The 15,955-nt window shown below is 42.1% G+C and overlaps 2 protein-coding genes across 12 annotated transcripts; one reads left to right on the forward strand and one right to left on the reverse strand.

The window, feature by feature from the left end:
- The first annotated feature begins 1,662 nt into the window (after positions 1–1,662).
- On the forward strand, positions 1,663–9,655 carry gpbar1 (G protein-coupled bile acid receptor 1). 11 transcript variants are annotated; one of them, XM_042081793.1, is made up of 6 exons: positions 1,673–1,741; positions 2,052–2,114; positions 2,222–2,260; positions 2,342–2,393; positions 2,986–3,090; positions 5,284–9,655. In XM_042081793.1, the coding sequence occupies exon 6, from the start codon at positions 5,328–5,330 to the stop codon at positions 6,339–6,341; it is 1,014 nt and encodes a 337-aa protein (XP_041937727.1). In that variant the 5' UTR covers positions 1,673–1,741; positions 2,052–2,114; positions 2,222–2,260; positions 2,342–2,393; positions 2,986–3,090; positions 5,284–5,327; the 3' UTR covers positions 6,342–9,655. The 11 variants fall into 11 exon arrangements, with proteins under 11 accessions (XP_041937701.1, XP_041937727.1, XP_041937700.1 ...); XM_042081766.1 differs by lacking the exon at positions 2,342–2,393; XM_042081783.1 differs by lacking the exon at positions 2,342–2,393 and having other exon boundaries at positions 2,229–2,260.
- Positions 9,656–9,689: 34 nt separating this feature from the next.
- On the reverse strand, positions 9,690–13,068 carry LOC121699566 (keratin, type II cytoskeletal 7-like). Its single transcript, XM_042081834.1, has 7 exons — positions 12,105–13,068; positions 11,550–11,691; positions 11,313–11,428; positions 10,998–11,123; positions 10,611–10,831; positions 10,482–10,525; positions 9,690–10,151 (listed from the first exon to the last, which is right to left on the reverse strand). Exons 3-7 carry the CDS (start codon positions 11,400–11,402, stop codon positions 10,144–10,146), a joined length of 489 nt encoding a protein of 162 aa, XP_041937768.1. The 5' UTR covers positions 11,403–11,428; positions 11,550–11,691; positions 12,105–13,068; the 3' UTR covers positions 9,690–10,143.
- Positions 13,069–15,955: the final 2,887 nt, after the last annotated feature.

Consider the following 15,955-nt stretch of genomic DNA (forward strand, 5'->3'; position numbering starts at 1 on the left):
TTAGAAGGAGTCTGCTGTTCCAGAGGTAGCCACCCCATTATCACATAGTGCAGTTGTTCAACTACTTCCATCTAAAAGTTATCCGATTGTGTTCCATAGAGCCATCTCTATGTGTAACCCACCAAGCATCACAAACCTCTCTCCATAACAGTCTGGATCACTCCACTGAACCATTTTTGTAAATGTATATAGTGGTTGGTCAAATGCCATAACTGGGACCTGGCCAGAATTTAGGTGCTCTGTCAATTGTTTTACAACATTTATACTATCCCAGATAGCAAGAGGCTGACGGACCACTGTCGGTCCACTGGGGGCATACTGTAGCTGGCGGTCCGCTGGCATTTTGCTCATCGGTTCTCTGGCGGTCCGCTGGTGGGTTGCAGACAAATTGCCTAATATTTTTCCACTAATGGTCTAAAATCTTTTTCATTTGTTCAGTTATACCCCACATATCATTTTATTAACTTTTCTTAATATTTGTGAAGTTAAATTTAAAGAGATGGTGGTCCAACAGCGGACCACAAGTGGCACGCCACCGGTGGCATACCACCAGCGGTCTGCTATCTGCCAATCTGATTTTGCTATCTGGGATGTCTGACCATGGCAAAGCTGGCAGCTTTTTCATGAAAGTGAGGAAGGAGTGAGTTTATAGCAGGTGGATCAGACAGTTCTGGCTGAAGTGAAGCATCAGTTTGATTGCATGCTCACCCCACTTTTCCTTCTCTGTTATTGCCCAAGTTCACCACAGGTATTGGTTTGGTTAACTTTTGGCACTAAGATGGCCTTTGGTTGATAACAGCTGGAATTGTAGTGTATACTTCTCTGGAAGACAGCTCTTTGAGCTGGCTGAATGTATATTTGCTCTCTAGCACCTCGGATCGGGAGGCGAGCGTGCTAGTAATTGAGCTAAAAGCCCAGGCTGCTAGTTCTCTCACTAGCATGTCAAGGTATCATGATGAGGGAGGTTTACTCAAAATCTTTGGTTTACTCAATGTACATACTGCACAGCTAAATACCAGCTAGCTACCATTACTGTACTACAAATCAAAATTTCGTAGCTTCTAATGTTATTCCCGAAATAACGGTACAATACCCCCTCAGGAAGCCCCACAGATTCACAAATACGCACTCCAGGTGATCATGGGGACACAATTAGCCTTTGATGCCTTTGTTTGCCTAGATTTAGCTTGATAATTGGAACCCAGCTAGTGGTTCTACATTGGCTAATGCTAACGCTAACACTGGCATAACATTTGGTCAATGAGTTGTGTCCCTATTTAGGGCTTGATCTCTGCTCATGTGGACATTTTAGCAATAAACTGTCTTTTGAAAATTATTAAGTGATTCTTCCAAAAGTTTTTAAAAATATTTATGTTATGCATACATAAATAATTAACTTCTCAGATGAGGATTCATTTGGGGAGTCATGTCATTCTGACCATTTTAAGCCTGTTTTCACCCTTTTAAAGCTGTATAAAAGGCATATACGATTATTTTCATGGGTTATCTTGCACATATTATTTGTTAACCATCTCTATATATATCAAATGTAAAATAATAAAGTAGCAGAATAAACCATGATGCCCAACTATGTAATGTTTTATTATCCTTGGGTCGTTTTAGACACTTGATGCCGTCACCGAAAACATATTGTCCACGAGGGGGCACCATAGACATTTTCAGACTCTTGCAGTGCTTGCAGCAGGTCAGCGGAGCAAAATTTATTACAGCCCTCCCCATGGTATGGTAGCCTTAGCCAGTATCGTTATACTAGTGTCTCATAATGTTGTTGAAATCAAAAGCTAAAATATATTTTCTTTTTTATATATTTTGCACAGACCCATCGTCCCAATGGTAAATTATTGTATTTAGGCAAGGGTTGGTGGTCCCTATGGAATTAGTAGCTTATTAGTTCAGGAAATAGCCTACATTGATTGGGAATGCTCCTCACAGAAGAATGCCAAGATAATGAATGGGGATGTGACTGCCTAAAGTGTCCTGCTTTATTAAGGTTGAAATGGACTTTTTTATCGTTGTTTTTGTGTTGCTAGGAAATGGAGTCGTTTACTAGCAATTATAGTGCTAGAAGAGGCAGCACTTCCTGTCCAGGGCTGGTGAGTGTCATGATTAGCATAAATAAAATTCTGGCAAAAACATTTAACATGTTTTATAGCTGTTGGCGTATTTGTTTTTTGAGTAAGCTGCAGCTATGGTCTTTTAGCTTACAGACTTTTGTGACCAGAGCCAGTGGCTGTCTAAGGTTTGTCACAATAATGTTGTTTGATTTGGACTTTGAATTGCATTTGAATGCAACTTATATTAACTTTGTGTTATCCGCCAGTGCTAATATTCCGTAGATGAGCAGAAAACCAACCTTAAACACTCTAAATACGGTGAATATGTTTCCCCCTAGTAGTGCAAATAGTAGCAGGCCTATTTCCAGGCTACCTCTGAAATGTAATATCCGTTTTTCCAAAGATTTAATTGGAGCCTTCTCATGAAAAGCATAAGAGTATTTCAATAATACCAGTGTTTCCAAATTAGCCCTGACTATATTTCATTGTACTCTCACATAAGGAACTTGTGTCAAATGTGATACAAAAAGGGGAGGGGGGGTTAAGAGGTTATTTTAAAAAGTTTACTTTGACATGACAAAATATTTTTTCTATCACACATGACAGTTTGCAGATGTGTTTAGGGAGTCAATTCCTCTCACCTTATCATGGACGGTGTCGCCCCAGTGACCCTTTAAACATTGGAGCTGCCTCCTGCATGATTTGTGTGTTTGCAAGGATTTCTCAGAGAATACCATCCAGATGGCAAAGCAGGGGAAACAGAGTGCTACAAAATGATCAATGGCTTCCACCCCAGATAATCCCTTTCGCCCCTGCGTCCCGCAGGAAGGGGGAGTATGTCTCTCACAACCAAAGTGTTTCTTTCCTGCACATGTCTCCCTTGGCACCATAATTAGCATTTGTTTTGCAGGTCAACTGCCCACTCTGCAATGACGTTAGCTTGTCCTGTCGCCCAAACCACCACCTCCAGTATGGCTGACCACCCGGAGAGATAGAGGGACTGCCTTTGTGACAGGTTAGTGATGCATTAAATCTTGATGATCAGGGCCAGCCCCACAGCGCAGGTGTGCAGGTGAGACAGGAGGTGATGAATCTGTTTGCTCTGTCTGTGAATGGGGGAAAACAGGCCAGCAGCTCACGGCAACTGATCCGATCGTTCTCTGGGATGAGATGGGATTTTCAAAATGTATCATGATCATGTCAGTTGGATTCTATCAGACACTGAGGTTATTGTGTGGGATATGAAAGTGAGTATTTGTAACATAATAGTAGAATAGGAGATTTGGAGACCAGAATACCAGCTTTGGGGTATTATTTCATATATATTTCTGTTATTTTAAGGTTATACTATATCTTCCATTATCAGTATGATGACGGTGCTAATATTTCATGTGGTTATTAGTAGAAAGATGTACGTGTGTTTCAGTCCCAAACACAAATACACAAACACATCTAACCACACACACACAACTAACCACACACACACACGCACACACACATACACACACACACACAGTAAATACGTCCACCCACTGACATAAATACGCATACGTGGTGGATCATTTCTGTCAGCAGAACAACTCTCTTCTCTGGTGCATCAGAGTTGAGGATGTCTGCCCCTTTAAGAGGCATCCTGCAAAGTTACAGCATTTCTCTTCGACTCGTATCTTAAACTGCATGGGAAACAGTGAAGAACAACTATTTAATACAAACCAAGTGTAATGGAATAATCCTGGTTTAAAGCATTCAATAGCCCTGAGTTTAGTCAGTAATGACTGACATGGAAACAGTGGGGTAATGGAGGTGAGTTTTTTTACTTTACTCTATAGCAGCAGTTTATTTTTAGCGAATCCGTCAACATTTTGCCTGGGGTGTGTGGATATTGAGGACGTTTTTTAGCAGTAACATTATGGCAGGAAAAGATGTCTTTAAGAGGCAGCACCATTTCCTTCCTGTGTTGAAGATGGCTTACCAAAACTTCAAGTAATAAATTTGGTTTATTCCCGTCGATCATCTGCTATAAGTATTTGATATGCTTAAAAGAGGGTAAACAAAGAAGTTTTCATTCATTTAGAGCTGTTGACCTCTATATCCCTCTTCTCTCTAAAATAGTTGTATTTTACAAGTGGTGACTTTACTGCTGTTACTTAAAACATCATAATGTCAAGCCTTGTGAGGATTTCTGTTTTGGGGATTAAAGATTTCCCAGAACTGCAGGTTTAATAGATTACCTTAATGATGTTTTTGAGAATTGTGAAAACCATTCAATGTGATATCAGCCTATGTAAATATTTAACCCTTAAAGGAGTACCGTCACACCGGTGTGACGGGAATGTTGGGAAATGAACGTTCTAAAGAATATCTGGGTTCATTGAATTCAACATAGAATTTTAGAACCTTCAATTGTTGCGGAACTTAGAATGTTCAAAAACCTACACCTTTAAGGGTTAAATATTTGTTGAATGCCTCATGCACACTGCCTCTGCCTGTGTCTTATTAAGTCCCAGGACAGAGGAGATGCTACAGATTGTTAAACAGATAAAACAGCAACAGAGATCTTATGCTTGTGCTTTTATTGTCTGAAGTTCAGAAGAATGAATTTTAATTTATTTGAGTGAAAGATCACGTGCACAGCAGAATGTGTCTGATTTGAATGCAGTATATTGTAACATACATCTTCCTCTTTTAAATCCTTACAATGACTACTAAGCTTTCATGAAATGTTATAAATTAATGTTTTCATTTTCTTTGACCTTTACTACTAGCAATCAACGATATGCAGATGTTAAGTAGACCATTTTACTGTGAACTGTAAGTTTCATTACAAACTGGGAACACATTTGATGAAAAAAACATTGATGAAACAACCTGAAAGTACGACAGACAGTAGCTGGTTATCTGTCAATCTTAACAGCAGGGAGCTGCACCCTCTGCATGCCACACATAAGTCTATGACTGTTTGTTTATTTAATATTTAAACAATAAATGGCCTGACATAAACAGGCAAACACTGCCAAAACTTGACATAAATGTTTAGGCATATCTGGGTAATGTTTACCTTTTAAAATCTCTGCAGGCCACCCCTGCACCTACTTTTCCTAGAAACATAAGAGATTAACACATCAGACTCCAGGACACTGATATCATTTTGTCCTCATTCTGTCATTGTAGTTTAGCCATGTGAATTATATGGCAGCTTTCATTGCAGACCACTGGGCTGAAAAGATCACTGGGGAATTAACGTGAGACGTCATGGAGAGCGATGAACTCGAGGCGAGAGAGTGGCTCATCTCCTGCATCACGATCCCCCTGTCCACAGCCATCATCCTGGCCAACCTGGTCATCATCGTGGGCATCCTCTACAACCGACAGCTGCACAACACGCCCAACTACTTCTTCCTGAGCCTGCTGGTGGCGGACCTGTGCACGGGTGTGGCTCTGCCCTTCATCCCGCGCATGGCCCTGGAGCGGAGCCTGAACTTCCACACCTGCCTGCTTGTGCACACCTTCCCCAACTTCCTCTTCCTGTCCTACCTGTTCAACCTGGTGATGGTGCACTACGAGCGCTACCTGTGCATCGTCAGCCCCCTGCATTACAGCCAGTGCTGGGTCCACCGCTGCTTCCCTGTGGCCCTGCTGGCGGCATGGGTGCCCCCTCTGCTCTACGCCTCCCTGCCCGCCTTCGGTTGGAACGAGTGGAGCCAAGACGAGATCAATGTCAACGGCACTCTCAACCAAACCGTGGGGGCGACAGGGTGTGCGGTGGACCCCCTGGACGACAACGGGATGTGCTCCTACAGGAAGGTCTTCCCCACGGCCTACATCTACCTGGAGGTGTACGGCCTCCTGCTGCCGGCCATCTTCCTCATCGCAGGCATGACGGGCAGGGTGCTGTGGATCACCCGGAAGCAGCTGAGGGACATCTGCAAGCTCCACCGGGCCGGGGTGCGCGACCAGGCCTCGGTCGGCGAGCAGCGGCTCAACGTGCGCTACGCCAAGTGCGTGGCGGCCGTCTCCCTGGTCTTCCTGCTTTGCTGGGTGCCCTACGTCATCTATGTGAATGTGACGCTTAAGTGGCTGAAGGCTGACGGGAAGTCCCAGAACAGCACGACACACATCATCCTCTGCTGCACGGGGATCGGGAGCATGGCCATCATCCCCTTCATCCTGGGGCTGGCCAACAGGCAGTACACAGACCCCGCCCGCAAGGTGCTGCTGAAATTGCAGAACTGCTGGCACGGGATGCGGGATTGCACAGACATGTAGCACTGAGAGAGCCTTCTGAGGAGCATTCCATATGGAGGTGTGTGAATGGGCATGATGGGCACTTTATGAAAGAATTACAAACAGCATAATTCTGGTCAGACATCAAGTTATTATTTTAGGCTACTAAAACAAAAGTTTTTTTAAGGGCTATGCCACACAACTATGTGTACTGCTAAGGTTAATGTTGTTTATGCATGATGTATCGGCTCAACGTGGCTCAGCTTTCTGATGATGCTGAAAAAGCCAATTTCTTGGCATGGGAGCAAACAATCCAAGAAACATTTTATAATATTTGTCTGTAAATGAGATGTGGCATAAAAATAAAGAATATACTAGAATATCCAAATGGATCAGAAATGAACTCCTAGGGGGTATATGAAACCAGACTAGGGGTATGTTGAGCACAAAGCCTGATAGCTCCGCTCTCATATTTCCCAGTATACGCCTCTGGTCCATCTGGATGTTTTCTCGTCATTGTCTTTTTTCCCCTTGTGGTCTTCTGATGTTACATTTATCTCACAACCAGTGCCAAAGTCCTTTAGTCACTAGAGTCCTCTAAAAGGGTGGGTATGTTTTGCGTTCACTGTCTGTCACCAGCCATATCCTGGACACTCATCGATGTTTACAAACAAAGAGTCTTTTAAGATCTCAAGGGAAATTCTATTATGGTTGGCCACAATTCACATTGTCCTACCAGCATAAACCAGCCTGTATGCATGAAGAAATCATTAGGAAGCGCAACAACACAGTGATGAAGCTTACATAACATGCTGGTTATATTATCACTGATTAGCAGAGAATCTTTTATGCCTTCACATGTTCCAAAAAGGGGGGCTTGAATTAAATTTAACAAATGTCTGACATAAAATTTGTTTTACACTAAAGTACTTTTTTTGCTACAAAAATGGCTTCTCTGAGTTGCTAAGTAAGAACTCTTACTAACTCTACTCTAACTCTATAACTCTTGAGGGAGCACTGGTGTTACTTCTCTATATTTCACAAACACATATTTTCTCTCATTTCATTACTGTATATGATGTTTAACCTCAGTGGGACAAATAAAATACAACTAAATAGAACATGTTGAAGCCTCAACCACTAACTGAACAGAACCACAGTAAAAAAGAGGCTTAAGATTACATTCCTATCTGATTTAAAACATTAGATATGTCAAACCCTTTTTATCCAACATTTGTTGTTTTGTTTCTGGGTGACGTCTGGAACAATTGATGAATTTATGTTTAAAAATTCATGCACTTGGTCTCATACGGAGATGTGTAAGCAGTACAAGGTCTGGAGTGAGACGGGCAGTCTCCCAAAGTCCACATGGACAATTTGTTATCCTCTTATCGCCCCCATCGCCCATTCCCAGAAACCACCAGCCCCCTATGGTGACGCACCACTACCTAATAATGACTGTGGGGAATCTTTTATCATACATGAGTACAGCTGCACAGGGTCAACCTTTTTACAAATAGATTTAAAAAAAAAAAAAAACCTCTTAGGACTAGCCTGACGTAGTCATACTCAATTCAAGTCAGAATATGACTTCCCGACCTCAAATGTTGTGGGCGGGACTAAGTTCGGAATGGCACCCAGGCTATCTTAGGACATCATTATATATCAAATACGTATCTCCATAGCTGTTTAAGGCTCTTCATCAAACTGGACATAATTAATTACTATAAGGGCATGATGAACTGATTAGTTACTCAACATTGTGGGGTCAAAGGTCAAGGTTGCACGGGGTCACACACACAAATGCAGTGGTTGCATATCTCCCAAGCAGTTTGAAGACTCTTCATCAAACCTAGCACAGTTAATTAACACTAAAATAGGCCATGGACCAGAGGGGGCTACTATGCCCCTTCCCCACCCCCCACACACACCACCAACCCCTTGGTTGGGGCCAAAATGTATCAGCCGTACACTTCCTTCACCAATACAGGATTATGTAATGTGCATGGTGATCCACAGTACTAAAAAGGTGGGACATGTCTTAATTCATGTTATTTCACATCTACAAGGTATAGGCTTTTCAAAAATATACACTTTATATTTAGAATTTGCTTCTTTTATTGGTCAAGGCCAAAATGTATCAGCCGTATACATGGTTCACCTATGTGCATGGTTTGGAGGAAGGCGGGCCATGTTACAACTCAGGCTTTAAGAAAATATGTAATTTATGCTGATTTATTTGTTTTTTCTTAATGTTACAGGCCAAAATGTATCAGCCTATACTTGGCTCACTAGTACAATATAGGACTTTGTATTGAGTATGGTATGGAAAAAGGTGGGACATGTTTCTCAGCTCACATCTAAAGGGTGTGGCTTTAAGAAAATATAGTGATTAACTGTTCTACGTTTGATGAAAATCCTTAAACCTCTTTGGGAGATATTGTCCAAATACTGTATTTTAAGAGTAACTACATGTGACCTTGACATTTGACCCCACATACATTTAGTACCTTATCAGTTCATCAGGCTCTTAGAGTGAATAAGTACCGGTATGCCAAGTTTGATGAAGGTCCTTCAACTGGCTTTGGAGATGTTGGAAAATCATAATGTGATTTTTTTTTTTCTGTGAAGGATTTGTAGACCTGGAATTCTTAATCTACATAAAAAGATGATTTCAAAATACCTAAAATGCCTAAAATTTACTTTCACCCTTAACCCTAATTCACACAGACTAAAATGAATGTGATACTTTTTCCAGTGAATCACATTAATCACATGTACAATTTAATTCACGCTATTTAACAACCCAGGCTGCTTGCATTCATGCTTGCAAGGTCTTCCTTGTTTGACTACTCCACCTACTCAAATGCCACAGATGACTAATTGAGCTGGTGATTTCAGACCAGACATTTGACCTCTGACTAAGCTTTTTAAATGTATTACACCACACGTATCCATAGTTTTGCAGCATGACATGGGAATGTCATGACCACATGGTTAAAAGGCCAACTGTAAAGTCAAAAGTTCTCATAGTTTGGTGTCTGGGTCAATACATGGCTTCAGATCTTTGTCGTTTAATTGCTACTCTGTATGATCTGTCATGCTTCCCTTTAAAACGTATGGATGGCCTGTTTTTTATGGCAGTACAGAGTTAAGAGTGCTTTACTTTCTATGTGAACGTGCTGATTATGCACATACTGTATACACAGTCATGAATTTGTATGGTGTTATGAATGTAAAATAGCTATGGTCTCCTCTGTACTGTATGTTAAATGTTACTCTATTGTTCTAGCTGTGTAGCTTAAATGTTATTCTATTGCTGTAAGTGGCTTAGATAAAAGCATCTGCCAAATGAATACATGTGAATGTAATGTTTATTGAGGAGGATGACAGAGAAGATGGAATGGTAAAGGACAGTTGGGAGACATCTTTATTTCCAGACATAAATAAAGACAAACTCAGTGCAAAATATAGCAAAGTGTTAGTCTGCCCACATTCTTAAAAAGTTACCCTTTGATAATAACAGAAACCCCAGAAGACTATTTGAAAGATAAACTATGTCCAACACCAGTACTGACATTTTTGGATGGCGTGGGGCTAAGAGGAGTGACCGGTGCTATCTGTGTGAGCCTTGACTCTGAGCCACTACGCCTCAGACAAGTAGGAGCCCTCAGAGATGACTTTGTCGTCCTGGGTCTCGATTGTTTTGATGAGGATTACTTTTCTGGGGCCAGGTTCCACCAAGGCAGGAGAGGGAGGTGAAGGCGGCTTCTGACTCTCTGATGGTTGTGTCAAGTCTGCATAAGCTAGGCAGGATGTTTTTTGTTTGTTTGTTTTGTTTTGTTTAGAAATCTGAGCAAAAAATGAGACAGCTTACTTTTAGAGTGACATTCAGTTAAATGCCAGAAGCTAATCCCATCAATTGATAAAAGAGTAGCAACATACAATCAGCCATACATTTGTCAAAGCATATACTGTAAGTGTTGACCAAGTGTGTGTTCAATACAGAAAAAATACTTTTCACAAATAAATGACAGATATCACTTACCTCTTTCTCATAGCAAATGCTCATTATCAAATAAATGATTATAGAATGGAGTTTGGATAATTTTGAATGCAAAGGATACAAAGGAAGTGTGTGACAGAAGTTGTGTTTATGAAGCAAAAATTAAACATGGGTACCCGTTTTACTGGCTGCTTTATTAAGTGTGGCGTTCTCAGTCATTCTGCATAAAAAAAAATATTCGTTTCTATTCAGCTGTGTTGATTTCTCTATTGTGACATCCAATTTAATAACTATTTTTAAAAAACATCATCTCCTCCCCTTCCAGAAGCTTCCTGTACGTCGCTATCTCGATGTCCAGGGCCAGTTTGACATTGAGCAGCTCCTGGTACTCGCGGAGCATTAGGGCCATGTTCTGCTTGGCCTTCTGTAGAGCGGCCTTCAGCTGATTGATCCTCTCTTGAGCATCCAGGCTGGCCTTCCTCCCCCTCTCATCGCATTCAGAGATATCACTCTCCAAATGCACTTTCTGAAAATAGACCAATGGAACAAGAAGATACTCAGAACTAAATAAAAGAGGTCAAAGGTCACCATCAGTGTAGAGACAATGTCAGTTGTTTAGGCTACATGACGTGCATTAGATGTTCACTGCTTGTCTAATGTCAGGGTCTGCCCGGGGGCTAACAGATGCTCACCTGCTTGGAGAGGATCTCCAGGTCTGTTTTCAGCCTCTGGATCTGTCGGAGGAGCTCGGCTATGTCGTTTTTCTGGTCTCTCACCTCCTGTTCATGCTTATTTGCCTGTTGCATCATATTCTCCATCTAAGCACAGAAAGACCACAGACACATGACAGTGGAACCCGACAGATGTGGAACGCAGTGCAATTAATTAAAGGGTAAGGTTCCCCCATCAGTATGTGCTGTGTGTGATGCAATTCAAGGCAGTTCAGGAATACATGCAGACAGTAGTAAATTCCTAAAGTGTAACTGTGAGAATAACGCTGTGCTGACCTTCTCTTGGTTCAACTGTTCTGCATCCTCACGAGCCTGGGCCGCCATGGCCTCATACTGGGCCTTCACTTTGTCCAGGATGTCCTTCATGTCCAACTCTGGGGGCTTCTCCACCTCTAACACAACAGTAGCATTACTACTACTTACTAAAGTTAATGAGAGGGTAACAAATGTCCCCAGTTTGAGATTCCTCGGGGATGTCAAAGATGGGGGTGGGGGCTATTGTGAAACCATTACCTGTAAGATAAGAGGAGTCTGACACTTGTGTTATGACAATTGATGGAAAATTTGCATTTTGAGAGGAATTTCACGCATGCAAATAACATGGCTGATGCTGTCATCCTCCGCCTCAGCCTTCTTCTGGACCTCCTTCTTATACCTTAATGATAGTTCAAAGGGACAGAGTGAGAAGCAATTGAGAGAGAGAGACACCACAGAAGAGGGGATTTCATGTGACAGAGCTGTTCTTTTATGAAGAAACGCAAATGACTTTGTCTTCATTGCAGCAGGATCTATGCACCAGACATCTGTACCGGACAGCTTTGCTGTGAACTGTTGGTGTAGTCCTGCAGCACGAGGCCTATCTGCGCTGATCAAATAAAAGCGTATAGTTTACATGCATTTATGACCTCGTGAGATTTATTTATGACCGCAGTGAGAGTCCTAAAGATGAACTTCCTGTTTACTGAAAAACCTATGCCTGAACTGTTGCCTACATTCATGTTACCATTCTGTTCCTTCAGCAAATGACCCATACAGTCCCTGAAGGAGAACACGTTTGGACAGACTTACTTGTCCCTTGAGCGCTCAACTTCATCCTGAGCCTGCTGCAGCTCCTGCTGCAGCTTGTCGTTGTCCAGGGCTAACCTTTCCACCTGTCTCTTCAGATTGTCTTTCAGATCATTCACAATCTCATTAATGTTGGCCTTGTAGGGCTCCTGCTTCAGCAGGATGTTCAGTCGTGTTTCTAAGACTTTGTTCTGATCTTGTAGACCACACACCTGTGGAAGATAACAATGACCATATCAGATCCGATTCACAATGATTATCAGCACTTGCAATACAGTATAGTTTTATTTGGCTGGCAGAGGGCTAATTATGCTTGCTAAAGACAAAAAACCTACGGCAGCCCCCTTGCTTTTCTCTTAAGGTCACTCGGAGCTGCTTCGGACGTCGTGCTCGCCATGCTAACTGGTAAGTGAGGGATGGATGGATGGTACCAAAAGTGCAAAGTTTGAGAGTGTGTGTGTACTGTGTTTTGAGAGTGAGTGTTTAGAAATCTGAGCAAAAAATGAGACAGCTTACTTTTAGAGTGACATTCAGTTAAATGCCAGAAGCTAATCCCATTAGCTGGCCTGGCGTGCCCCGCCCCTCCTGAATAATGAAGTAGTTCTGGACCAGGTGTGTCTACAGATGTGCAGTCTCACCTGTCCAGTGACGCGATGAGGAATGAAATAGGGCCAAAGACAGCTGTCCACTAGGGGGAGATGAACTCTTGGAAATGTGAGAACCATACGGTCAGCTTTGATGGCTTCTGGGATACATAAACATATCACTCGAGATCTGTGAAGTCTGCTAGGCGCGCGGGAACATGTTTGACCAGTGTGCTGAATAACAAAATAATGGATGTCGATTTCTCCCCCAGCATGATATGCTTCGAATTTACACAGCTAAATAGTCCTACGCCATTTCAGCGCCGTGTATGAGTAAGATTGAGAAGTTTTACAATGCCCTGGGTAGCCATATTCTACCATTCAGTAAGGGTCCGTCCCAATACCTCCCCTACCCCTAGATTTTTGCCCTAACCCTCGTTTTTGCGCGTGCACGTGTAGGGCTAGGGTGTCCCATTTCTTTAGGGAGCAAGGGGAAGTGCTATTTTCCCCTTAAAATCAACCCTCAAAATATAGCCAGGACCAATGCAGGCTTAAAACGAAGTGGGAGATGAAATTACCCAGGATACCGTGCGAGCTCAGCGAGCCGGCCACATTTTTTATATATTTTCGCAAATAAGCATATTAAAATTTCGAAATATGTTGGAATATGTTAGTTTGATGCACATCTGATGGACTGTTGAGTTTTGAACACTAATGTTAGAAAATATCTCACGAAGCTATCTGACGATGTTCAAGATATCTGCTGAGTGCTTTGAGAGAGTCTGCCCATCAAATAACTAAAGGCTATATCTGATCTGGGTAGATTCGTCAATATTTAAGGTGTGTGTTCTGGCATTCATATGAACACAAATATCTTTGTTGATTAAGCAGACGTAGATAAACCAGCACAGCCCACACAACAATGACCGCTGGGCATGTTCCTGAATGAAAATAGTAGCAGGCTACTACCGGTAGACACGTCGGCGCTGCGCGTAACGTAGGTGAGCACGTTCGCTATGCTAATTTGCATATAGTGGTGTCCCAATTCATAGGGAAAGATCTTACCCTCCACTTCCCTTGTCGAGGGGGCTTTAATGTTGAGGGCAATCAAAACCAAGTGGAAGTTTTAAGGGGGGAGAAATGGGACGGGCATTAAGTATGCGCAGCACTTGCCCCTCAGTCTCCGACTCACCAATGAACACTGTGCACACACCAGACTCACAGAAACGCACTTGACTTAACATCAGTAACCTTTTCAGTATAGGCTAGTGCGCTAGTCAAAGGTAAATTCCTTTTCTGATTGTTGAAGTAGCCTAACTTATGCCGTCTCCACAGCGAGAGTGATCCTAACCACGTTACAGCGGTTTCTATCCGAGCGACTAGTGAAATTATTTCATTGTCATATTTCGGTGACACGCTGCCGTAGAACTCGAGAGGACATGTCTGATAGGCAACAGGTCTCACCAACACGAAATTCGGCCAGTTGGATTTTGTCTAGATCGGCCACATTGCCCTGAAATTAGGCTACACAGATTCAGGATGGACGAAACTGAGCCGTACACGTGAGGCATGCCACAGACTATAACATTAATGCATAGCTCATTTGTTGTCGTTTGGAATGCTATGCGAACTTGGGGATAGCATTTGGACACTGTCAGTAGGCACTGGCGCCTTAATGCAGGGGCTTACCTGGGCTGAAGCCCAGGGGCCTCGACCAATGAGGGGCCTCCTAATAATAATAATGATAATCAATAATAATAAACGGCCGTGTCCGTATTCGTGGCGTCATTAGCCTACTCTGGAGCTAGCCTAATTGAGCACATCGCAATGCTCTACAAAGACATCCATGCAGAGGCCCCCTGTGTCTTCTCTTCTAAAGTGTAACAAAATGTAACAAAACTTAATAAGTTCCAACAGGTGTGTAGAGGAGTTAGAGGAGAGGCTGAAACTGACTGACAAACTTACAAACTCTGGAGATAACTGGGTAGGCTAGGATTGAAGCAACGATAAACGAATGACGTGGATTCCTGTAACTGTCAATGAAAACAGCAGGTAAATATCGTAGCAAATAGCCTGGCAATAAAAGGGCTTTAAAAGCATGTATTTCACTTGTCTCACTGGAGTGAACGCAGAACATGGGCTGTTGCGCAAAGAAATGAATTAGTGATCAGCATCTCCGTTCACCAAAAGCTAAGTTTGTGCTAACCCATTCGCACAAATAATAGCCTATGTTATGTTTTCTCCATTGTTAACGTGAGATATGTCTTCATGTAGGGTATTATAGTGATAATGCAGAGGGTAGCCAATGTTCACGTCACATGAGCCAGCTGCTTGTTCTGTAGGCTAAAAGTATTTATGTCCCTCCCAAGTTGCGTTAAAATGGTGTGTTAAGTGGACAGAATTTCAAAAAACCTCCTGAGGGGTATTCCAGAAAGCAGGTTTACTGGCTTAACTGGGTATGTTAACCCAGAGTTAGCGGTAAACCTGGGATTTCAGTTCCAGAAAGCTCAAAAATGATCAGGCTAAGTAACTATATGGTAACTCTGAACTTAACCTGGTAGGTTTTGTTCAGGTTATGTTCAATTATGTTCGGTTATTTCATTGCATGTTCAATCAGGCCGCTATTTTTACACTTGTCACACAATGGCGTTTCATTTTGACGAAGGTCCGATTGACAAAGAAGCACAAAATCATGTAATATTCATCCGTGCAATTCACCGTGAGAGGGCGATAAGACCACGACATCACATGATAGCCTATCCATTCTTTTCCAAACGAGTTTTTCAAGAGCGAGTTTTTCAGCTGAATCCTAAATATAGGCTACTTGAAAAGCAGCATGGTGGATTAGAATAGAATAAAATAAATATTTAATGTAGCCTACACCATAGTGGACATTTGTGTTTGGATCGCCAGACAGATGGACAAACAACATCTCAGACACATTGAAGATATAATTAAGATATAATTATATAATATAATTATTATAATTAAAAATTACATTTGGGATTCTCAAAGAATTCTATGGCCCACTTAATCTGTGAAGTTTAACTTGGCCCACAGCTGCAGAACCCGTGTTAAAATAGAAAATTACATTTGGGATTCTCAAAGAATTCTATGGCCCACTTAATCTGTGAAAATCCCAAATGTAATTTTCTATTTTAACACGGGTTCTGCAGCTGTGGGCCAAGTTAAACTTTTGCGCTCCATCATCGGAAGGGTGAATGTCGGAAGGCATGGGTATTCCAGTGGAATTTTAATTTCACGACGAGA

Source organism: Alosa sapidissima, chromosome 2 (genome assembly GCF_018492685.1).
Source record: "Alosa sapidissima isolate fAloSap1 chromosome 2, fAloSap1.pri, whole genome shotgun sequence".
Lineage (NCBI taxonomy): Eukaryota > Metazoa > Chordata > Actinopteri > Clupeiformes > Clupeidae > Alosa > Alosa sapidissima.